General features: G+C 40.6%; 1 protein-coding gene across 8 annotated transcripts in view; it reads left to right on the forward strand.

Moving 5' to 3' along the window:
- The window catches only part of NCOA7 (nuclear receptor coactivator 7), a 101458-nt gene that overhangs the window by 21133 nt on the left and 54807 nt on the right, over positions 1-25518 (forward strand). For 7 of the 8 annotated variants that reach the window (XM_075748009.1, XM_075748007.1, XM_075748011.1 and 4 more), the window contains one exon: positions 5506-5637. The exons of the other annotated variant lie outside the window; for it this stretch is intronic. In XM_075748009.1, coding sequence (XP_075604124.1) covers positions 5588-5637 — 50 coding nt within the window. In that variant the 5' untranslated portion in view covers positions 5506-5587. The remainder of the gene's footprint in view (positions 1-5505; positions 5638-25518) is intronic. 8 annotated transcript variants of the gene reach the window in all.

Here is a 25518-nt window from a genome sequence, read left to right on the forward strand (position 1 = left end):
GGTGTCCCTATTACATCCTTGGTGTGACCATGTCCGCTTGGCTCTCTCCCTGGAAGCCTTCTACCTCAATCTGCTCTGTCTTCCTAACTGCGGAAAATTTCTGCTTAGGCCTCTCGCCTCTCCTGCTTGTTTTTCACAGTACGATTGCTGCCAGTATTGCTTACCTTGTAGGGCCCCTGCTAAGGCACATACCCTCGACTTGGTTTCCCTAAAGTCAATTCATCGCTTTTTTTACATATTTCCTGAGGGAGCTGAGACCACCATTTAAACCTAGATCCTCAGAGGAGTTAGGCATTTTATTTCCTTTTGTGGATCTGAGCTTTAATTTCTATGTGTGTGCCTGCAGATCCAAATAAAGGTGAGACTGTGCTCAAAGTTTGTCAGTTTAAATTTTACACAGAATATAATACCTGGTTCCTTGTCCAAGTAGTCTCCTCCCTTGTTCTCGTTGCTGCTGGTTATTGAGGCTGGTTGGATTAAAGCTAGTGGAAGGTACTTGCACACGTTGCTTTTCTGCTCTTATTTGAGCCTGTGGAGGTACTTTATGTAGTTCAGTTTTCCATTTGCAAAGTAGGGGATTGCAGCGTTTTCCTACCTCATGAAAGATTGAGAGATATTGATTCTACAGGGTCATGAAAATATATCTAAACAATTGCATGATCTTGAATGTTTTTTGGTTTTTTTTCTGTATGTCTTTGCAGGACTTGGGGTGGGCACAGATGGCCAGAGACAAGCTATCAAGTCCATTGAATGTTCTAAAAATAATCAGATACTTCACTGGTTTCTGCATTGCTAGTGCTGTTGGATGTTCTGTTCATGTGCACGCTTTTGGAAAGTAATGCTCACAGTTGGAGGATTGATCGTTGATGCTTTAGAGCCAGCAAACAGGATTTCTGGGTGCTTACCTCTGCAGCAAGCAGGTCCTTCTGTTGTCTTATGGAAATGTAAACTGCCTGAACCACAAGTAGCAAGGTATTCTTCATGCTTGAGAAGGGAGGGAAAAGAGAGGAAAAATAATTAGAAAAGAATTGGTAAATTTATCGAAGTCTTTAGAGGACTTGGGATGCTCTATTCACATATTTATTTTTAATGTTCCCCCCAAAAATCCAGTTCCCTTCCCCTTTGTTTATCCTCACACTTAAAGCATGTTTCTCTTCTGCTGCTTTGAATGTACTGTGACAGGAGGCTGCTGTCCTGTAGTGCCAAGTGGCAGAGCAGGAGCTGGGAGCAGCATTTCTGGAGGTCTTGAGGAGGTGGTGGCAGTTGCAGTGATGTTGGTACCCACAGTCAGGAGTTCAGTCTGGTCCTGTGATTTTTTATTTTTTTTTTTTTTAGTTTTTTTTTTTAAACTTTTTATTTTGTGGCCTTGCTGGAGCATTCCCACTCTTGTTACAAACTCCCAGTAGCATCCCCAAAACTCCCTGACAGCAAGCCTAAAGAAACAAACCAAGTGTCCAAAAATATAGTAATATAAATTTAAAAAATCCAGAGCAATAGGACTAACAGTGAAAGGTCCGTTATATTTTTATGTTTTTTTTCTTTTCTTCATGTAATTATCAGGTGCTGACATTGGCTAAATTTGGAGACCATCAAATTTTTAACAGGTTCCTTACTTAAATGCATTGTTTGTTTGTCAGGAATATCTTTCTTTTGAAGTTATCTCATAAAAGATTACATTGCTGTAGACATATAGTATAAGCTTTTCAGTGTCTTATTTCCATTTCAGTGTAGAAAGGGTTAAACTGAGCCTGAAATTTCTATAAAACCAGCTTTGTCATCATTTGAGTTTGGACTGTACTCATGATATATGAGTAAAGTGTCTTTCTCCCAGTATATAAATATCCCTCACATATGTACATTTTTAGTAGTCTGCCTGATTCAGCCTTTGTCTCTACCAGAAAGGAGCTACCAGGAAAACAAGGCTCATTTTAATCATTTATCCTTAATAACATTTTAAGCAGTTCATATTAATAAAGAATAGCTGAGATTTCCTTCTTGGGAGATATCAAAGGACAGGTAGGGGGGAAGTGTGGAGTAGGTTTACTTTTATTGATGGAACTTTAAAACATCAGTGATAACCTATAAAGTAAACGTGGCTTTTGTACTATTACTACTTAAAGAACTAAAAATTGAAAAGGACCTTTCAGAAATACTAGTTTTCAGTAGCAATTACTGCAGGTTATGCTGTGGTCCTCCTAGTTTTCAGGTTTTTGGGTTTTTTTTTTCTTCTTAAAGCCAACTAGTACATGAAAAATTCTCAACAACAAAAGTGAACACAGAAGTTGTGAAGTCTGCACTCCTAATCAGTTTGCTTTTCCTAGTACTACATTTTCAAAATATAATTTTCAGCCTTAGATATGCCTTCCTAGAACACTGCCTTTGTTTCTACATGGAGCTGTTGGAGCAAGTCCAGAGGAGGGCCACAAAGATGATCAGAGGGCTGGAGCACCTCTCCTATGAGGACAGGCTGAGAGAGTTGGGATTGTTCAGCCTGGAGAAAAGAAGGCTCCAGGGAGATCTAATTGTGGCCTTCCAGTACCTGAAGGGGCCTACAAGAAAGACGGTGAGGGACTGTTTACAAGGACATGTAGTGACAGGACAAGGGGTAACAACCTTAAGCTGAAGGAGGGTTGATTTAGATTAGATACAGGGAAGAAATTCTTTACTGTTAGAGTAGTGAGGCACTGGAACAGGTTGCCCAGAGAAGCAGTGGCTGCCCCCTCCCTGGAAGTGTTCAAGGCCAGGTTGGATGGGGCTTTGGGCAACGTGGCCTAGTGGAGGGTGTCCCTGCCCATGGCAAGGGGGTTGGGACTAGATGGTCTTTAAGGTCCCTTCCAACCCATACCATTTTGTGATTCTATGATTCTTCTAAGAAGGTGAGCTAAACAAGTTTTAAGTCAACAGTATGGGACCTGATATTAAATTATTTTATTGTGAAAATTTTCATTAATCAGTGACTGGATATGAGATCTCTGTGTATTTTTATCAGCAAAAGGTAAAAAAGTATTTCACCTGAATGCCTTTGTTACTTCTGTTCTATGGACAGCGTTCCAATTTTCTGAGTGCCCATCTGTTCCGAATATTTTTAATAATTTTTTTTTTCAAGTTCTTGATTTATTGCCCCACTGTGTGAAAGGACTTGGAGTTACTTTTAGTTGATGTGGGAAGAACAGGCTCCATACCCACGTTTTCATTGCTAGCTTTGTTTAGCGAGGATGAAAGCAAGCAGCAAACTTTAGACTTGGCGAGCTGAGCAACGCCATGCTGGTTTGGTGCTGGCACCTCCTGCAGCATCTGTGGTTAGGTCTAGGCCTAAACCCTATCTCCTCTCTCTTCGTGCCCCCTTTGCCGAAGCAGGGGGTGGCTGCTCTGCCACTGGGCAAGACATGGCTGTGAGCAGGCGGAATTTTCTCCTCCTGGCTCCCTGGGCAGTGACGCTGCCGTCATTTGTCAGCACAGTGCCAGAGCGCGGCTGGTACTCCCCGGGGTGGGGTGCGGTAGATCATGGGAGAGGAAGAGAATGAATGGCGGGAGCGTGCTGTTGACTCTTGCACAGAGTGAGGCCCTGAGGACAGCTCTCACTTCCCTCTGTCCATCCCAGATGATCATGTTTCAGTGAGGTGAAAGGGGCTCTTCCTGATTCCCTCTTCTTGTTCCCATGGGTCCCACTGTCCTTGTGGTCGTGGGTTTAATATTATCTTGGTGCTCCCGCGGTTATTTGATAGTTCTTGGTGCCAACGTGAGCCTCAGCTCTGACCCATCAGCGCCCTTGTGCACACGTCACAGCATGTAGTGAAGTCAAAGCAGCCAAAGGGGAAAGAGTGGTTCCTCTTTCTTTGAACTCTTTTGTAGTTTGCTATAAAGGTTGTAGTTGTATGCTTTGGAAGATTTATTGTAACTCTAAATGCAGTGCTAACAAAGCCACCATTTTTGGTCTTCTGAAGATCTAAGGACCTGCCCTAACAGGGAATATAAGGATGCATCAAAATTCTTAGGAAGTATGTGGTATCTTCATACAGACTGGACATCTGAGCAGGACAATTTGTTTTGATGCTGTTCTTGTGCTACTGTCAAGTAGGTTTCTGTGTCCAGCTGAAGACTGCAATAGGCATTAAGTTGCAGAGATAAAACAGTATTCTCTTTATAAAAAGCCAAAGATGTCATAGGCAAATTTGCCATTTAAAGAGTGAGTAAATTTGCCATTTAAAGTGTAAGGCTCTACCTGATGTATAAAGATCAGAGAGACTAGATTCTTTTTGATGCACTGGATGTATTCAAGATTAATGAGTAAGAAAAAGTGGATTTTGAAACAATGGACTTTAATTGCTGTGAACTGGTGCTCCATAAATATGGACAGAAAATTATGGCAAGTCTTTCTGGTAGAATCTAGCATGGTATGTTCTTGGGCTTTTTTAGTAGATTAGTCTATTTTCACTACATTTTCTCTTTTGTTGACATCTGGCAGTTTGTAGTTTATGATCTTTTAATGTAGGGAAAAATAGTGGGAACTGATTAGATCCCAGAGGAATTTTTCTTTTACTACGAATCATCATTTCTTTGTTATACAGCCCATTAGATTAAAATATTTTGTAGTAACTTCTGGTTTGAACTTTAATCTGGAATACTGATAACCCTTCAGAAGTTAATTTACTTTGTTCATGTGCACAAGCCATTGGGATAGGTTGAATGCCTCCATTGGGGTGGGTTGGAGAGGGGAAGAGGGTAAAACATCTTGGTAGGATTCTTGGAGAGCAATTAATGTGGCATATTGTTAATTGCAGTAATTACCAAGCAGTTCTGAAACTCCCAACTTTTGGTTTCCAAGTGCCTCAGTGTGGCATTGTGTGAAATGGTGGTGATTTCCATGGCATAAGGCAGTATTACTGGTCTCCTTTTTTTTTTTTTTTTTTAAAACTTCTCAGAAAACCTTCCGTACTGCTGTCTATCTCAAGGTGACTGCAATTCATCTGGAGAGCAGGAGGTCCATTATGTTTCTCCCTTTATACTTGTTTGAATTTCTGTACTGTTTCACAACAGTCAAGCCTGTGTAAAGAATGTAGATCGCTCTTTTTCTCACTCTTTTACAGAATTTTTATAAAGTGAACAGTGTGTGTCTTGCTGGTTATACTGTTTGTTTGTACTGGATGTTTCCAAAGCTTCTCTTGATCTTCCTGTCTATAAAACACATGAAACCAGGAAGATGTTTTGGTATAAACTATTTAACAGCTTGCAAAAGATTTTAATCCAGGGTTTTAAAACTTGCTACTGCTCTTTGGGTTACCTGCTTTGCAGTATCTCTCTTCCTCTGCTGGAGAAGCTGGCCAGAGTGCATTTATTGTTTTTTGTCTCGTATACTAAATGGATATCACATGGCAAGCATTGACTGGTTAAAGTTTTACTTTGCCTTGTCACTGGGTCGATTGCATGTCTGCAACCCTGTTAGTTTTTGTAGGTGTTGTTGGCGTATTGATTTATGAACTTCCTAATTTTAAATGTTATGTACAGGGGACTCTGCCTGGATATGAGATACTGAGGGGAAAAAGAGCATCACGCCTGGCCACTCACCTTGCCTATTTGACTGTACATAATGGAGACCAAGGAAGAGAAGAAAGAACGAAGACAAGGCTATTTTGCTCGGTAAGGTTACAGGGTTTATTTCAATGTTATTAAAATATGGAACTCCTCATTCTGCCTTTTTCACAAGGCTTTATGATTTTTCAACTATGTATAAAAATGAAACCCATGCTGAGTTATGTATCCAGAAAGTGCTTTCCTTACTGTGTCCTTAATGTTGGAGTGGTGATTTTTTTCCTTTTAGGTAGTGGAGATAAACTTGAATTATAATTGTTATTTGTAACACAAAACTGGTTTTGGGTACTCAACTGCAAATTGCACTACATTTGAGCTTCCAGCATCATTCCTGAACAGTGTTTATAAAAACAAGCACATCTAAAACATAAACATGTCTAAACTTAAAGTTTATCTGATTTCAAATAAAGCACAGACTAAGTAGTATTATCTCATAGGATAGATCAGCTAAGAAAGGTTAAGCTGCCTAGACTGTATCATCTTTATAAATAAAAGCAATGTTTTTTTCAGTCAATCATTTTTATCATTTGGAATTCATGATTGGTGATTTAAGAAATAGATGACATTGATTCCCTAATAACTTCTCTTTGTTAATTTAGAAAGTCTGTAATCATCTCTGAGCTCTGATGTACAAGAAGAATCAAAGCTTACTTACTCTTGGGGGGATGGGACGGGGAGGAAATCAGTATAAAACCCATCTTTGACTCAAAGATACTTTCTACACTGTTGAAGAGGAAAAGTGTATACTCTCTCCACTCTATACTAAGTAACTGTTATTGAAACTACACTGAAACACTGGCCTTAGTGCATTACAGACATCTAGAGACATGCCTGTTGTTCCACTTAGGAGTAGTAATGTGGGGGGAAAAAAAGTTGCAGCATTTCTTTACTGCTGTTCAGGTGGTAGGTAGCAGTGGCTAAAGACATGAAGTTTTGTGGTGAAGGACATCTGTTAATGCCAGGTAACTTGCTTTCCATTTGGAGAAATGCAATTATGTTGATGTTGACAGAAAGAAATGTTGCAGTTTTGGATTTTGAGAAGAGGAAATACCAACGGCACCTACAGCAGAGAAGGTATCGAGTAGGAGAAAGCAAAAGTAGCTAAAGAGATTGTACAAAGGAACAAGTCATTTCTTGTCAAGGAAGACCCAGGCTTTGAGAGAGATGTCTGAGTAAGATGCTTTAGTATTGAAGAGAATGTTTTGAGTACTTTCTAAATGTTGTCTGCTAAACAAGAGGCTAAACAAAAAGCCACAAGAGGCTTTCAGCAAAGTCCTTGACATTTTATTTAATCTGTTTTGCAGTTTTCTTGTGTCATCTGTGGCTATTCTCTTAAAAATTCACAGGGGCAGTGTGTCCTGTATGGGCACAGGACATGAGGGAAGGATCAAAAAGACCTGAGATAAATTCTTAGTTCTAGCACTTACCTTCTGTCTAACTTTGGGGGGGTGGGGAGTGGTCATCTGTCTCTTTCCCTCCTGGCTTGCATCTTTTTTCTTTATGTAGCTTGTAGGCCCTTAAATGAAGTTCCCATTCTAAGCAAACCCATGTATAATTTCTACAAGAATGTTCTTGCAGACCCTCAAATCATATTTTAATAGAAGCTAAAGTAGGGCAGAAGGTGACATGCCCAGTTTGCCTTCACATAGTGTCTGCATCTACAGTCAGGGACAGAAGCAGAACTGAATTTACATGTCTTTGATTTTAGTCTAGCATCTTAAGTCAGTTATGCTTCCTCTAGCAAACAGGTGTCCCAGCATCTTGCAAATGAATGGTTTGAAAGCTTTATATGATGACCCAGGTAAATGTCATATGAGTACCTGGAAATAATAAGCAGCTTCTAGTGCCTTTAGTACAATGGCAATTCTAACAATGTCCCTACTTGTTGTTTTTTTTTTCTTTAAAAACTTCTTAAAATTTAGGTTTTGACTTGATGTAGACAGAAGTTCCCAGCTTAGGTGCCTGATGTTGGGACACCAAGATGATTCAATCACGTGCATGCTTTGATGTTGCTGTCAGTTTTGGTTATTTCATATCTTAGAATCTGTGGACACCTGTTCTGTCCTTAAATTTAAGCACCCAAGTTTAATAAGTTTTGGCCCTTGTACTGTTCTGTGTGCTACTTCAAACACCCTGCTTTCCCTGCCAGTTTGGGCTCATATTTATTAAGCTAAGAGCAACCTCAGCTGATTCCCCAATGCGTGCACCCCTCTACTTCCATTATTGGGGTTTTTTTTCCCTCTTATCTCTTATTACCCCCCCCCCCCCCCCTTTACCTGAATCTTGTTATTTTGGCCTGTGATCAGATGTTCATGGGAGAAGACTCTGCTGCTTACCAAGGAAGAGAATGGGAAAAGGGTTAGATTTTTTGTCAGCAGGAGGCAAAACTGTCCTCCCTGTCAGGAGGGTGGGGAAAAGGGCTCTGCTCCACCCAGGGCTGAGAAGGATCCTGCTTATATCCTGGTTAGAAAGGAGAAAATGTATCCAATGCTGATGAAATACAATGTTTTGTAGCTACCTTGTGGACTATATTAATGAAAATTACACATTTTAATAGAAAACCTCACTCTTTAATGTGAGGGGAAGGGTCGTTGTTATTAAGAAGGACAAAAGCATTAACTGAAAAATGGGACATAATAGCTCTTTCTTTTAAGCTCCTGCTAACAGAAACCCAAATTCTCTGTTGGCAGAGCAAGGGAGCATGTGAGCATGAACACCAGGATGAGCAGCAGCCTCACTGCCCTGCCAGCATCTCATTCTGACTTCCCATCAGAAGGCAGCTTTTGGTCTTCAGGCTGGTGTAATCTTGGGCCCTCCTGGACAGCTTTTGGTAGGGGTGGTGCTCAGTGTCTGACTGGTTACGTTAGCAGTCGTTGGAAAGGTTAGCTTGAGAACCCCAAAATATTTGAAGTGGTTAGCATGGTGGTGGTTATGTGCTGACAAACCAGCTCCTGAACTGCCAGAGGGGAAGCAAGATTAACATGAAATAACTGCCTGCATCTCTGTCCCCCAAATTTAGTCTTCTAAATAAACATTTATCCTTTAAAATATTTAAAAATTCTCTGTAGAAGAGAGCACCTAGCCATTGTATCTTTCCTCTACAGATCTTCATGGTCTGAGTGCCTCAGTTTTCCCTGGTCTCTTCCTCTCCCTATGGCAAGTGGAGCTGAAATAAAACCCTCATCATCCATTTTTGCTACTTACCCACTGTGTGTTGTGATAAAGAGCTTATTTTTTTTGCCTTAGTTGGCAAGAAATGAAACAAGTAACTTTTCAAACAAAATAGAAATCTCTACAAACTTTTAAAAGACCAATTTAGATTCCTTGTGCAGATAAGATGTTCGAGCTCGTGGGAGTTCAACAGACGAAGTAGCAGTATAAAAGCAACATGCAAGCATAAAATTCTCTTATGCAATAGGTAGTTATTTAAGACTGCTACTCCTACTGAAAGACTATTCTGTGTAGTTGAGTTTTCTTGCCTAATTCTTCAAACCTTGTTTTTAAGCACTTCTGTGGCCTTCTGTGTCATTAGCTCCCAAATGGACCAATATTATGCCAGCTCTTGCAAAGAACTCTGTCTCTTCTTGCTGTGAAGTCTGCCCTGGTGTCCAGCAAGTCCAAAAATAAATGGTACAGCAGTGTAATATAGATGTACAATGGCACATCTAGGTGTATTGGGTCCCTGACAACTGTGATGTTTGGTGCTTTTTATTGTGATTATGTGTCCTTGAACTGTGGTACAACTTACCATTTCCCTCTGCTTGTGCTTCCTTTATCTTCCCTCTGTCCTTACAGAATGGAGAACCTCTCAGGTTTCCCCCACCCATTGCACAGGGTCATGTTCAGAGGTATTTCACCTCGTGAAATGAATAGCTATTAAAATTTTAACTTAATTTAAAAAGAAATTACCAACATGAGTGAGTATGTCACATGGAAAGAATTGCCTTGGATATCAATTAGTAGTCTGGAACGCTGAATGCACAGCTTGAAACTGGATTTGCTTTGCATGTGCTGTTGTGTGATGCTGCATATATTTGGACAAGAAGTTCTAGGAGATGAGAACTTGATGGGAAGAGTTTGAGTAGTTTTCTGAGAGAATGACAAAAGGGGCTTTTAGTTTCAAGTTTTCTGTGTCTCTTAACCTTCCTCACTGTGAGTTACTCAGCATTTTCGATGCTTTATATAATCTGTGTCAAGTAGCTCTCTACTACTTTCTTAGCAGAGAACAACAAATAAGTAGTACTTTATTTGAAAAAATGTTACTTTTCAACAAGTCAACCGAGATGCTTACATTAATAGTTATGTCTCCAACTTGTGGTGACCTAAATCTGAAGAATGCTGTATGGAGATGAACTGTAAAACTGTAAAATTTAAATTGAATGATTTTTTTAATAGTTTCCAGGGGAATTACGGATTTTAGTTCTCAGTCTCTTTTTGGTCACCATCTGAGCGCCAGGTTTCTGAAGTCAAATATGAAGTGCTTGTATTAGGGAAATATTCTCACTGGATTTGGGTGCTTTTGTATTTATTGAATTTACATTGGTTTTGTTACCATCATTCTTTTGAAAAAACTACATCAATGTCTGGGACCTAGTCCAAAGCCGATCTGATTAGGCAGAGACTCCCTTTAGATCCAGATTGCTAATACTCTTGTCAGAACCTGAAGCTGGTTGTACAACCTGATGTTTACCTCTTGTTGCCTTAAGACATGAATATTTAAGGGAAATAAAGGAATTCACAGCATGTTTTAATTTAATTTAGACTCTTGCCTTAGATACCTAAATTTACGTTCCTAAGAATTAAGATTTGTACATTAAAACTAAGATTTTAAAAAGATATATATGAGTGTTTAGCACAGTTATAATTTACTTGTTACCATGCTCTACAGCTTTTTTTCTCCTAATTATTTTTAATACCTGAAAATAAGTAAACGGTATAACAAATAGTATACGGTATTCCAATCACATTAGTTGTTTACGACCTAACCTTAGCTTTCCTTTTAAACATTCACAACCCATGGCAGTGGGAATCATTAATACATAGTTGCTGAGCTGTAAACAGCTAGAGTCTGGAAGGCTTAGCTGGAGAAGGAGTCGGATATACCTGTCTTACTGTTATGGTCTTTCCCTGGTCCTTGCTCTTTGCCTCCTGTGGGAGGCAGGGTGTTGGCTTGCACGGACCCTTGGTCTGACACACTATGGTCACTTCTTTGGTCAGTCTTTTGCATATTACAAACTGACACATTTATTAGCATCTCATTTGGAATTTTTCTGGCTTTGTTCTGTTTTATTCCCATGTTCAGATTTTTGTACTGTTCATGCTTTTCATTCCTGAGACTATTAAGACATAGGAAGGTGATGAAATGAGGAAAACGCAGCGAACACAGAGGGAATGTATGGAAAAGGACGATATCAGTGGTAGCTAGGAAGGAGGGAAACCCAGATAAGAATATATGCGCAAACATACTTTCTTGAGGGCTTCTCCTATATGTGAGACTTTGTCATAGGTTCTTCTGTTAGGTGCTTTTCTTGTTGGCCAGGCTTATTATATCCATGCAACAAGCTTCAAATGTTGGGTGCTCCTCAGATCGTTGGTTCTCTAGCAATCGTCTCCTCACAATTGTTCTTGCTCTACTGAGCTAAAGTGTTGATGTTTATTCAGGTTTCCTGTAGCACCCATAATTTCTTTTTTGCTTTTAGAAGGAAAAGTTTCCACACATTGTTTTTAAAACAAACCATTGTGGAGGTTTATCTTGGGCGTGAAGAATAGTCAAGCCAAGATCCTGGAGATGTTTAATTTTTTTTAAATGACTCTAGGAAATAATACATCATTTCAGCTCATCTGTATAATGGAAATTTCTTAGCTCTGCTTCCAGACATATAAACATTACCTCATAATCCTGTTACTGAAACTAAAAACAGTATTGCATTTTACTTGTATTGTTTTGACCAATAACATGTATGCCTGAGACATTTTATTTTCTAAGAAAAGGCTGACGATATCACTACTTCACATTTATGGGGTGCAATGGATATTATTTGCTCTCTAATTTAGGGGTATATGTGTGGGATAGTCAATTTGCTATGGTTGATGCTGCGAGAAGCCATAAAAATTTTTTCCGAAACATACAATATTGTGATTTGCCTTTCAGTTACTTAAAATGGAGAGGTTTCAATGTTTTTAGCAGACTTTCTGCCTGCTGCTGTGTAGGTTAGTATTTCAGCTGTCCTTTGCAACCGTTGTAGTTTTCAGACGTTAAAGAATGTCTAGACTTTCACAGACAGCAGCACCAGGAGCTTTTGAGTAGAGCTTTGGGAGGTTGGTCAGATCCTTCAGATGATTGAGAGACATTGCTCATAAATTCACTGTTGTATGTGTATATATATATATATAAAAAAAAAGTTTTCTTTTTATCATAGATATAAACCTGGAGCATGAGAGTTGGGGGGAATTGAATCTGCTTTTTCTGAAGAGTGTTGCAGTGCAAGACAGAAGTATGTTCAACAGCTTGGGAACTGTTTCCTCATCTTTCATTGCTGTTGCTTTCTGGACTCTGAGGTTTTTATATTAGTGGTCTTGTAATTCTGTGGTGCAGAATGAGAGTCAGCAGAAGAGCATGAATTACCGTCCTCTACTTAGCCTGTGAATCACAGAACTATTCCCAACGTGAGTGCTTCCTCTGGGAAGCATAAACAAGGCAGTGGTTTCTGCAGCCTCGGTTCTTTCCAGTGCTTTTATCCTCAAGAGTAGTGGAGTCATTTAGAATTGAAAAATAATTTTGTTATTGGGTAACAGAATTAGTGGAAGTATCTAATGGGGCCCTGAGGCTTTCTTCAGGGTTTTTCAAAATTTTCCAGTACCAGAACTGCTATTTATGGAGATACAAAGCTTGCATAAGATGGAAAGCATGGTTAATCTCCTCACCCGTTCGCTTCCCTCTGCATGTGAAGTGAGACTTGGTAACAGTGTGGGCTCTGTATAAAGAGGCTTTTTTTTTTTAGGAAAGAGAAGAAAGGCAGAGTTTCATGATGTTCTTGATTCTTTGAGAGCTATATCACAGAATATACAGAGAAAATAGTTTCTGTTTATTTAATCTTCAAACATGCTGTCTCACACCAGCAATTTCAGAATTTTCACTAATCACCTTGCAAGATAGGTATAAGGCTGGCTTGTTAGGCAGCAAGCATACAATGACCTTATATCCGCTTTTCTCAAAGGGACCTTTGGGTGTCTCTTATCAGCCTTTAAAAAGACACTGCAAAAAAAAGAAACTTATTTAGCCTTCTTTTTAGAACATAAATAGTGGCACGCTAGGCCTTCTGATGTAGGAGTCTGTGCAGTTTTGATAAGAGTTGCTATTAACATAGTTGTAATGCATTTTGACTGCCTCCCCTTCCCTGCAGCTGCGTATGTTGGGCATGAGGGGTGTGCTGGAGGCTCGTGATGGGCCTGGCTGTTTACTTTTTTGCTCTTAGAGGGATGTAAAGGTGTTGTATCTTAAAGGCTATAAAATTTGGGGGCTTCAAAAGATGACTTTCTGGATAGGTGAGATACAGACTTTTTACTGTTGTCTGTAGGAAACTGATATAACTATGTTTTTAAACTACACTGTTTCTGTAGTGTCTGCAGGCATGGTCTTGTCCCTTCAGCCTCCCAGACGTGTCTTCTCTCCTGCTCTTAGGACTTATTCCATAAAATTCTGCTTTATTGCAGTGAACTGTTTTAAAACTAAGCCTAGCTTAAACACTGGAGGAAATTTAGCATTAATACTTGGCAGATGTGTGGTTCCATAGTCAATTTTAAAGTGATGCTGTGTAAGATGCTACTGAAAGAGGTGGTCCCACTCAGTCTTCTAGTTTCACAATGTCTCTTATGGATGGCAGAGCTGCTGTGGCATGAAGGCCCCCTTCCAGAAGCAACTACAGGTTTTTTTTTAAGTGGCATGGAGGCACACTCCTAAAGAGATGCCTAATGGTACTGACTTTTTGGTGGTGCTGTTAATCATCTTGTTCTCTGAGAAATCCCAGCTGTCTCATCCCCTTGTGGCAGCAGTTCTGTTCAGCTCTCCTGTGCTTTGTACCATATGGTAGTAGGGAGTGGTGTGTAGGGTAGTTTGAGAAGAAGAAGAGTTAGCATCATGTTAGAGTTTGCTGGATTGAAGAAAACCCTTCAGGGATGGTTACTGGTGTTCCTGGCCCACAGATGAAATTGCCTGCCTTTATCTGCTGCTGTGATTCAAGACTTTTGCCTGTTTGCTTCTGGCATGTGCCATGCTACATTGGATTATTGATTTGGATGGTGGTGTGGTCTGTTTCTGGTAGTGGTGCTGCATGTTTAAAGGGAAAGATATGAATGATACCTGCAGGAATGTGCTTTGGAGAGAGGCAGGTTTTTTCCCCTCTGAGGGATTGGAAAGCATTATCTAGGTAACTAAAGGAATTATGTCGGTAAGAGAAGGAATGCTGTGAATCCTGTGTGGGGACAATGGATGACTGCTTGCACTGTATTTGAACTATTAATTGCATGTTCCACAGTTTCTTCTGTGGGCACTGGGCTCCCCATTCCTGCCTCCCCCAGGAAATGAAGCTTTTTCTCTCTTCTCTGGGGCTTTGGACCAGAGTAAGATGCTGTGTGGATATTCCTGATGGCATTAGGTTCCCCATGGTGACAGACTGGTAAGCTCTCATGCATTCAGCATTAATCCAGCTTCCAGCCTGAGTTTGGAAGGGGTTTCTCCCTGCCTCACTCCTGCCGATCTGATTACGGGGAGGTGGGTTGTAAGTGTAGGTTTGTGGTGGTTTTTTCTGTCCTACTCTGTAGTCTGGGCAGGGAGTGTTTCCTAGGATCATCTGAAACGTAAGCATGTATGATAGCTATGCTCTAAGTCTTTCATGCTATTCCATTGAGGTCTGTGGCATTCGTCCTGTTGACTTGTGTGAGAGAAAATCCCAGGGAGCAGAACTGGTTGGGAATTTAGAGAGGAGGGGAAGAATTGTCCTTATGCTGCAAAACCTTTGTAATGTAAATGAGCCATAAATCAGCTCTCTAAGTGTCTTAATGCACTGAGTATTTTCCTGTCAGACAGCAGCCTCTGGCACAGAGAACTTGTCTTGTATAGCACTTAATATACTGATAATAACTCCTGGTTTCTACCACTATTTTTCTGGAGTGGCTGTTTTTATTTCAGTAGGAGTAAACTTAACATCTAGCCAATCACAGGTAAACTTAGTTTAAATTATATTTTCTGTATCTGACATAACAGTGCATTTCTGTCAGCTGCTGGATTTTTGCTTTCAGTAATGCTGCTATAAATACATGACTTCAAAGTGTTAATCACATTTCAATCAGTCTTTGAAAATCAAATCTCCTTAAGCAGAAGATTTATCTGTATGTTCAATATCAGTGTTAAAAACATGATGCTACACTTTACACCTGGACTACAGCAGGTGCTGCATGTAGCAGTTCTGCTTGCCTGAGGGTGAGAAGAGTTTTCTGTTATTATAGAAGTGTTTTGTGTTGCAAATGCTGCCAAATGCGCCTCCCACACACACTTTTTTTGGTTTTTTTGGCAATCCCACAGCGTGTCTTAAAACTTCAACATATGACTCTGGTCATGTGAACTGATTCATTTGAGCAATTTTATGCATATGAAGAATCATACTCTTAGGTTTAATAGAACCGTGAAAGTTGCTTGCCGGAGCATAGTGTAGCAAGGGTGGTGGGAGCAGGTCCAAGGCACTGCTGCTGCAGGGTGCAGTGCCAGGGCACGGGAGAGGAGGGGAGGCTGGCAGCTCCCCACCCACCTGCCGTAGCAGGGGTAGGACCCCGCAGGCCAGGAAGCTCTTCTTTCCTGGCCAGAAGGGAATGTGCAAGGGGGGACAGTGGCAGGTGGCAGGACGGGACGTTGCAGAGCACCTGCCTTATCTGGCTCTGGCCAGCCGGGTTTGCTAGGAGGCCCTTGTCCTTGAACGCAGCAGGGGATTGAAGATAGCTGGCCTGCTTCTCCTCGCCACCCTCCTGCTCCGGCTCTGCAGGGAGGAGGCAGCGCTTAACCCTCCCCAGCCGTGCTGCAGCCTGGGTGTGTGTGGTTGCTGCCAGGAGCAAGGCCACTCTGTGTTAAGCAGAGGGACTGCCTTGTAAGATCAAATTCAAGAGCATTGTAACTTTCTCGTTTCCTCAGCTTATTATTCTAGTTTGGTGTCTGCCTGAAGTGTGGGACCGTCTGGAGAATGTGGAGATGAAGCAGAACCTCTTGTGTCCTCCTGTCATGTCTTCTTCCATAGTGCTGATGGAGGGCAAGATTTACTTTTTACCTTTTATTTTTCCCCTGCTGTAACTGCTTTTTCCCCTTCCAATCATAAACATTGTGATGGCATGTTTAAAGTTTCAGCTGAAGAGTAAATTTCAAAATCCAAACTATTTTTCTGTCAAAAATAAAAGCATAAATAATTAAATATTTGATTTAAAAACCACAGAGACATTTTAAGCCATAGTAATTAACACACACTTTGTCTCTTACAAGTATAAACATAATGGAGGACGACCTACACTAGTATAATGATATGGCTGCTGAAAAATACCAGACCATGTCAAATACTCATTTTAGCATAAGGTATACGCATATGGGAAGTTGCATTGGTACATGCATGCCATGTAACTGTCCCTGTAGACAAGCCCTACCCTGTCATGTCATCTTTATACTCATGGTTAATGATCTTTTGACCATTGTATTAAAAAGGTGGTGCCATATTATATCATATCTTTTGTATAGAAGCACTGATGCAAACACCTCTGGGTGGAGGGGGATTATCATTCTCACTTATGAAATATCCATTGTAGGACACAATATCGCTTATTATTCCAAATACTAAAGCTACAGATTCCTCATTTTCCCACCCATTGTCAGCATTGCTGGGTGTTTCTTTGAACTTTAATCCATGTAACAAGATCTTCAGTGCACTTGGGCATTTCCTCTTCTGTGCTGGGTGAGTGTCAGTTAATGGGTACACTATTCAGGAAGCCAATTAAACTGCTCAACATGCAAAATAGATTACAAGTTGTTTGGGGACAATGAATGCAAACATAGAACTGAGACAAGAAGTGGGTAGATCAAGGGGTTTTTTAACAATTACTCTGAAATACTTTAAATAGAACCTTTCTCCACTTGTGTCACGACGCTTTTTTCTGTAAATTTTGTTCCTGAACAAATGAGTTTGCAACCTGTTTGTAAGCATGTGTACAGCATCTCTTACGTTATGAGCTCCAGATGTGATTCACAGAATCCCTGAGAAATACATGGTGGCGTTTGGGTAATTGCATAATCTTGAAAGTTAGCATTTAAAACCATTAGTTTGGCTTACTTTTTAGTGGGATTTTGTTTGTTTTTTTTTCGTCCTGGTCTTCTCTATTAATAATAAGAAAAGAAGAAGCCGTATGGGTTTTTTTCTCTCTTTTTTTTTTTTTTCCCCAGACTACTTTTATTTACATCTGTATTACATCTATAGAATGGTGCGATGATGCAGGGAGCCTTGACATTTAAATGTCAATTTACAAAGTAACTTTTTAAATAAAAGCAAAAGCCAATGCAGACAGATGTTGTACATCTCAGTGCTCTCCCTAAGATATCCATTTTAGTGGTCATTTAAATAAAGAAATAATTGAATTTTTGACTTGACTTTGACCACTGACTTCTTGAGCATGGTTACTTTCAGATCCCTCCAACCTTGCTGGTCAGCAGAGTTAGCCAGGTGACTTTACTTACCTAGTTGAGTCAACTTACATAATATTAAGATCCTTTTTATGAAGAAAACAATGATTTCTTTTCTTCCCTGCTGCTGTCAGAGAAGCAGAGTCACTGTTTCCTTGCTTTTTGCAGCAGGGGAAGCTGCCTGTCTCCCAGCCCTCACAACACAAACCTTCATGAAAATTTCCCAACGTCAAAGCACCTTTTCTGGATAAGTGGGAAGAAGCTGCCACAACTGCTTCAGTGCTCCTGTCCAGAGGTCTGTTGGGCATGGCGTGGCCTGTGTCTGGTTTGACTTTCTGGCTTCCTCTTTTTGCTAAACTCAGCCTAATGTTACAGAGAACAAGCAAGGCTGTAGCTTGACCAGCCCCTCGGTCTGGCAAAGTGCCTTTGAACTGGCACTGCTGCTTGGAGGAGCAGTTTTGTCTCCTCTTTTGGCCTTCTCCTTTGCGTTGATACAAATGTTTGCACAGCCAAGTGGGGTCTAATGGGGGAGTCATCTGATTTTGAAAAAGTAATTTATGTATTGGCACTTTTGCTGGGTTATGTTTAACATAGATAATTTCCCAGATCTGGTCCCTGTGGAGCCGCAACAAACACTTGTGTGCAAGAATGGAGACAACTCCTGGGGACAGGATTAGTGGTGAGCAGAGAGAGAGGTGCCTTCTTTTGCTGACAAAAGTAGCTCAAGAAGCTTTTAAGACACAAACTTTTCCTTCAATAGTGCTGTGCTGTGCTCCTCCTGAGTCCTAGGGTTTTGCTGTGCTTTTTTGTCCCGATACCATTGCAGTCAGCATGCTTTCTCTCTGCTGGAGGCCAGTTGGGGATGCTTAAGAAGGAAAAAATAAAAAGGTGAGCGTATGCAGGGATCCTTCAAGAGCGTGCCCACAGGTGTACAGGCTTCTAGGAGATTGTGGTGTAGGCACTTGCTAAGCAATAAAAAAGGAAAGGCTGTATCCCTGTGACTCTGTTCTCCATCGCCCTTCATAGGTCTGCCCTGCCATGATGAATTTTCATAGTTGCTTTTTGTACCTGATTACATCTTTGGCAAACACAGCATGCCTAAGCTATTTATATTTAGCAGCTTTTCACCTTATCTGAAAGTATTTCTTGAAAGAATTTAGTGTGGTGCCCTTGGTATTTCTCATATAAGAAATACTAAAATACCATTCTCTGAGGTTTTTTTCCTGTAGGTGGGTTCCAGCTGTGTTACCGCTGCATGATGTATGGCATGTTTCCCATGGATTTTGCTTTAACTAACCATTGATTTTCATCTACAGTTTTATTGCTTCATTGTAAATGTTTATTGCTGTTTGAGTCATTGAGTGCTAAATTTCCTTCCAACTGTTTTATCAATACTAAAGCCAGTTTAATCAATACTAAAACTGGTTCTGTATTATCAGCAAAGTTTGGTACTTACCTGATCTGAGAAGGTGGGTATGCAGCAATGACTTTATGGAGCGGTACTACACATCTCCCCACAGCTGTCCGTGTACCCTGTCGTCGTCTTTCTTCTTCTGGGTCATTCGCAATTCTTGCACTTTGTTTCCCTATGTTAATCAATTACTAATTTAAAAGGGCCTTCCCCTTTGTTTCATGGAATTTGAGTTTGTTGAAGTGTGTTCAATTGAGGCAGGGAGGGAAGAGTTTGTCAGAGTTTCAGGGAGAACTTGAGATGTGTTTCAGCCAGCCCGATTACCACGTGCTTGTTGTCCTCATCGAATAATCTTAATAGTTTTAAGATGGTATCACTCTCCTGTGCAGAATCCGTGCAGCTTCCCTGTAACATCCTCCTTTGCCATGTAACTGCAGTTCCCTTTTTCTTACAGTTTCAGCCAGCTGCTGCCAAGGGGAGTGGTGGCTCAGGGAGCTGGCGCTGAGCATGGGAGAGCAGCTGGAGCCCAGCACTGGCTGGAGGTGGCAGGGCAAGGCTGTTCCTCCCTGGCCAGGGCTTCGGTGCAGGGAGAGAGTGTCTTGCTGAGCCACTTTGGGAAGAATTCGTTGCATGTGTAGGAGCGGTTTGGGGTGATTAATGAACACCACAGCCAGAGAAAGTATCTGGCATCGTCAGCAGAGGAGAAGTGGAGGAGCAGGATGGGAGTGTGGTAAGAGTCAAGTTGGTATTTGTGACAAGATACGTTTGTGGTGAGGGTTTAGTTGAACAAGCCTGTTATGGGAACTTGAGGCAAAGTTAAAGGAGTCATCTGAAGGGAGGGATTTCTTCATTTTGCCTTTTGCCTAAAGCTGTTCTTTGAGAGCTTGCAGTAACAAATCAAACAAAACAGCTTTCCAAAATCCTTTCCCTGTGGAAAAGATTTTATTAAATTGTTGTTATGGTAATGAAATGCTGAACACATCCTAACCTCTTTTGCTAAGTAAACAGAAAAGATGGGGATACTTTTTGCCTTTGAAAATAGAAAGTTTATTAAGCTGTGTGGGAACATTGTATTCTTAAATTTAAGGAAATAAATAGTTTCTGACAGCTCAGAACGCTCTTGAGTTTTACCCTGGGAAATTGTGATTATTTGCCTCCCCCCCCAAAAAAAAAACCAACCAAAAACCCCATGAGACCTTAAGTGGGATATTTAAAATTTCCTGGTATCGGTCAGAAGGCTGGGGGGAAAATGAACATATTTTCGTTTAATCTAAGAACTTTTTACTATCAGAAGGTACAATGTCTTTGTAAATAATATTTGTCTTAAAATATCAGAACTACTTTACTACAAATCCTTCCATCCATGCCACAGATGATGGAAAAAAAAGGTAGAATGACTTGATTTTGTAAGCTAATGGCAGTATTGGGAAGAAAACAGACATACCCTGACTGTCAGTACAGCGCTTTACTCTTTGGAGCATGCCACCTTTTCTTGAGCGCCTTGCTGATGACTGACCATGTGTGAAACCTGATGCTGGTATTTATTGTAAATTAGCAACAGGAGTTCCAATAAAGGTGGAAATTTCCAGCTTTGTCCTGTGCTACTAATATCAGAGGTTTCTGTAGTTGCTGTGTGTCATTTGGAATGCTCAGCGTATGGATACTTTTCAGTGTCTGGAACCACCATACTGCAACCATGCTGTTGTCCTTGATAACTATTCCAGAGTTACTTTTTTTTGTAGTTTTGTTGTGGTTTTTCCCCCCCCCCTGCAGTTAATTGTTTAAATCTCTCAAAAAAGTGTGCTCTTATTTTTGCCTTAATAGGCAATGCTGTTTTAATGGTAAAGGTGCAGCCCTGTGGCTTGCTGATTTCCAAACCAGGATGCATACCAGCCTGAAATGGCTGGTGTTTCATGGAGCGTGCTTTCTTGTGTGGTGGGTGCTGTTTAGTTTTAGGAAGACTTCTCACTGAGGATGAAGGGTTTTCTGTTCATTTGTGTTATGAAGTGAAAGTAGCTACACTGAGGAAGTTGGAAGTGAAGTGTTACAGTCTGGCAAGCAGTCTGACTTCTTTTGGCTTTGCAGGCAGTAATGATTTATTTTGCCTGAGGTGGTTTATTCACCAGGTTATGTCAGATGGGATGAGAGCACAGCCGTGCCCGGAGCTGGCCGAGTCATACTGGCACCGAGCTGGGTGAAGGGGAGATGGATGATCTGTGCGAGCTGGAATAGAATAGCTGACTGGGATCAGACCAGTGGGTGCCTAACAGGGATTTTTATTGTAAGGTTTCTGTACTTAGGGGTTCTTTTAATAAATCTGATTTATTTAGCTGTTCTGGATGGGTGGAGAAAGGCATGTAGAGTACAAAGAGATTAGTATGTATTATATTGAGTGCAGAGATTTAAATTAAGATGAAAATAGTTAATTTTGAATGAAATAATTGGGGTGTATATCATTTATATACAAAGTAAATTAACAGGAATCTTGATGAGAACAAAACAGATTAAGAAGTTTGAAGTGTTTTAAAGTTCTTTTTTACAAGTTCTGTTAATCTTATTGCATATATGCATAAATGGATTAAGAACCCCATCATTTGTAGAACATGATCTGTTTGTGCTGTGCAGGATGTTAAGCTGATTGTGTGCCAGATATCAAGGCATGTTTTAGAGGATGCACATTGTGCAAAATTTCCCCAAAGGAAAACTGTGTCAGCTTCAAGATAAAATGAAGATTTCTTCTCCCTCCCCTCCCCTCCCCCTTCTCTTTTATATTTTTTGGAAGGCCACTTTGTTAGATGCTTTTGTTTCTAAAGTGAGAGTTGTCCATGTTGTATGATTTTTATTAGTCTAATACATGATAAAAATCATGCCTTATTATCCTAGGAGGTTTTTAGAACATCCTATGATGTGGACCTAGTGCTGGTTTTCTGTGATTAATTATTATATATCAAATGAGGACCTATTCAATTGTTTGTTAGGCATTTCTGTTGAATAAGTGTTAACCAAAACCAAATGGAATTTCTCAAAAAAATACTGTCAAATTTCCACTTCTTTGCCTCAGTGTCAGAGTTGCATAGCTTTACTGGTTGCTTGTAGTCTTCTGGTGAAATTGTGCAGATAACATCATCCCTCCTTTCTCTGATCAGTTTTGGTTTTACGTTAACCACCTACCTTGTTAGTGTAATGGGAAATTCAGGCTGTTTTATTCTAAAAATGCAAATTTATTTACCATTCATAGGCAGTCAAATAGACTTGGGTCTGGAAGATGAAGTAGGCCATTTCTTGAAAACTTTCATAGCTCTTTTCCCGCAAGTCAGTGCCCAAGCTGTTAAGCAGTCAGTTGCAAATTAAGTGAGCACTGCTAGCCTTGTATTTTTACCTGCCTATTCTGACATTACGTCCATTTCAGATCGTTAGTCTTTATTAAATGGTATGAGAATGGTCTTTGTGTTGCAGAAGGTTTCTGACCCCAGTTCCTTCTGTAGAATAGATGCCTGAAAGATCTCTGTAGCCAGCTCGCAGTGCCCATTAAGAACTAGTTCCTCTGATTCTCATGGGACTCAGTGGAAAAGCCCCCATGCCGTCCGCTGTGCACAGGAACAGACTGAAAACTTTTACTGGGAAACTCCCTATATTTGGACAGACTTAGAAAATGGCTTATCAGTTGTCACTCAGAAAACATTTTGAGGAGCTGTAAAAGGATGCCTCTCTATAAGTGTGGAAAAAATGTTTTGCCTGTCAGAACCAATTAGCTTGAAAAACATTATCTGGTGTCTAAATGAAATTGCAGATGTGTAAGACTTTCCTTAGAAACTGGGGTGTTTTTGCAGATAAGCTGTTTGTTCCTCCTGCCCTCCCTTTTTCTCTCTGCGTCTTCCTTCTCCCAGCAATTTTCCTAGTGAAGCACAACATCTCCGTTGACTCTGATACTGAAAAATAAACATCTTCTGCAATAACACCTTATCCATTCTCAGGAAAAGATGTATATTGTTTTGTCTGAAAGGCTGATGTAAGTGCAAAACCTGACACTGGTCAAACTGAGGGGTTTCATTTATTTATTTATTTGGCCTGCAGGTCCCTTTTGCTCTCATAACCATTAGGACAAGACTGAATGTTGGTTTTATTCAGAGAAATCCCCTTTAAAACTGAACAAAACCACTCAAAATCTTCCAAAGTAGTTGAAAAAGGAAATAATTTGACAAATAATGTTCTTAAATCCATCTTCCATGGCAGCTGGGAAGTACCAGAGAGCTGGGAGAAGAGTGGATGAGACCTTCAGTCTCCAACTTGTCCAGGAGGTGATGGGTTTGAAATCTGAGCAGGAGAGGGGCTGGCAGGTTGTGTGGGTCCCCAGTCTGCCTTGCTGGGATGTGCAGGTCAGTCTGAAAGAAGGGTGGGTGTAGGCCAGAGGGGGTGCCTCAAGGGAATGGAGTTGTGTTTAAGATGCAGTAAACCCTCCAGCTGTGCTCTTCACACCTCAATCTCTGCTGCACCGTACCAGCACGTGCTGATAATGAATTGCCTTGTGTGTATTCAGGACTTCATATTTGTGTCGTGGTTTAACCTGGTCAGCAGCTAAAACAACCATACAGCCGTTCCTCACAGCTTCCTCCCTCCCTCACAGTGGGATGAGGAAGAGAATCGAAAAGAAAAAAAGAAAAAGTTGTGGGTTGAGATAAAGACAGTTTAATAGGACAGAAAAGGAAGACAGTAATGTAAAAGACTATACAAAACAAGTGATGCACAACACACTGATGCTCAGCTAGATCTTGAGCCGAACCGCCTCCCGGCCCACCGCCCAGTTAAATATTGAGTATGACATCATATGGTATGGAATATCCCTTTGGCCAGCTTGGGTCAGCTGTCCCCTCCCAGCTTTTTGCCCCCTCCTGCCTTGTCATTGGCAGGCCAGTATGAGAAGCTGAAAAGCCCTTGACTGCTTGGCAACAACTAAAAACATCAGTGTGTTATCAACATTATTCTCATCCTAAATCCAAAACACAGCACTACACCAGCTGCTAGGAAGAAAATTAACTATATCTCTCCTGAAACCAGGACAATTTGCTTTACTACGAGGGTACATGTAATGTCAAAAGGCACAGTAAATTTGAGGCTGCTGTTACGGTTTCAAATGCTGTTGAAGGCTTGTTTTGGTTCCTTGGAATATCATAGTCGAGGTTTTTCAAAAGTGAGTGATTTTGGTTAATTTTGGCCAGGCTTCAGAGACCTCTAAAAGCAGCATCATCCAAGCAGAGATCATAACCCTAGGCAGAGTTGCAGTAACTCAGAGTCCTGTGATGAATGTCATGGTTACTCAGTCCTCATCTGGTATTTTTTCTAGTGCCAAGGTTGCTGCTTTGAGAATTGGGTAGTAATTGCCTTGAAATGGAGCAGTGGATAGGAGGACTAGGCTTGGCACTATCCGAAAATCTCATGCCTACCATGAGGATGGAATAGAAATTATGTAGTGCTCAAGATTCTTGATCGCTCTTACCAGAAAAGTGCCCATGGCACTGTCCATTCACAGCAGTGGCTGTGAGCTTGTGATGCTGTAGGTTGTGTGATGAGCTCTTGGTGGGCTGTAGTATGTGGGAATCAGCAAAGATTAAACACTATGGGGAGAAGCATCAGTCAGTTATGCTGGAATCGGTTCAGATGGTTGTTTCTGCTTTCCTCTTTTCTATCACTAAGGGACCAGTTCTGGTTTAGCTCTTCATTCTTAAACTTGCCTGAGGCAACTTTGAAAACTAGTTCAAATTAATATGTTTTAAGGAAAGTACTGACGGAAGCTGTTAGTATCGTCACGAGGACTGTTGACCTCTAGAGAGGTTTTTGTCTTTATTCCTTTTTTCCCCTCAAAAAAAGGGCTCTATGTTTTCATTAGCAGATTTTTGGTTGTTTTGAGATACTATATTTACAGAAAGCTTACTTAACAGAGTTTGTGATCAAAACAAATAGACTAGGAATTGAGGACAAAAGTCTCTGATGCAATATGAGTAGAAATGGAGCTGCTGGTGGGTGCTTGCCAGTTCTTGTCTACTGGAGCAGATGATTTGGGTACCTGTGTACATGTGCACATGTACAGGAAGGTGGTTGAGTAGAGTAAAAAGTCAGGGATGTGTCTCATTTACAAGTGTGGAATCAAGTACAACCATAGTAAGGCTATGCCATTTCAGTGTAGAGGGCTGCTTTGCAAAGATTTCTACCAGGGCTAAATATAGATGTTTTGTATGCAATGTGACTGTAATGTTTGGCGGTTGCTACAACAGCCTTTGATCAGGACTGTGGCTTATTAGTCAAAAATAAGCTTCCTTTGCATATGCAAATTTTCATTAGTCTAAACAAAACACTTCATTTGTTATATAAATGTATTCACTTTTGTCTCTTATAAATCTCTGTAGGTTGTTTTCATGTGTAATCAGGACCTGATCTGTAAAGTTTTGCACACACTAAATCTCTTTTGCTGTGCAGAGCAAGAACAACTACTGGTTATCTTACAAATCAGTGGGTTTGAATGAATGGGGAACCACAGCATCCTCACTGAGTTGGCTGCAGAAGGTGAATTTCCTGCTACCATATTTTGGGAAGCATTTAAGGAATATGTATACGTACATGTGTGATAGGCACAGCTTTTGCAAGACAGTCTTTTGAAATGTTTCACTGACAGTGTTGATCACATGTGGTCTGAGAAACTGACCCTTCTCAGAGATCTCAAGCTGGATATTCTAAACTTGGGAAATGATATTAGTGTTCTATTAAAAAGAAAAAAGAGGTGTGTAGCCTGAAATGCCTTACTAAAATGCACAGAGCA

This window comes from Balearica regulorum, chromosome 3 (assembly GCF_011004875.1).
Source record: "Balearica regulorum gibbericeps isolate bBalReg1 chromosome 3, bBalReg1.pri, whole genome shotgun sequence".
NCBI lineage: Eukaryota > Metazoa > Chordata > Aves > Gruiformes > Gruidae > Balearica > Balearica regulorum.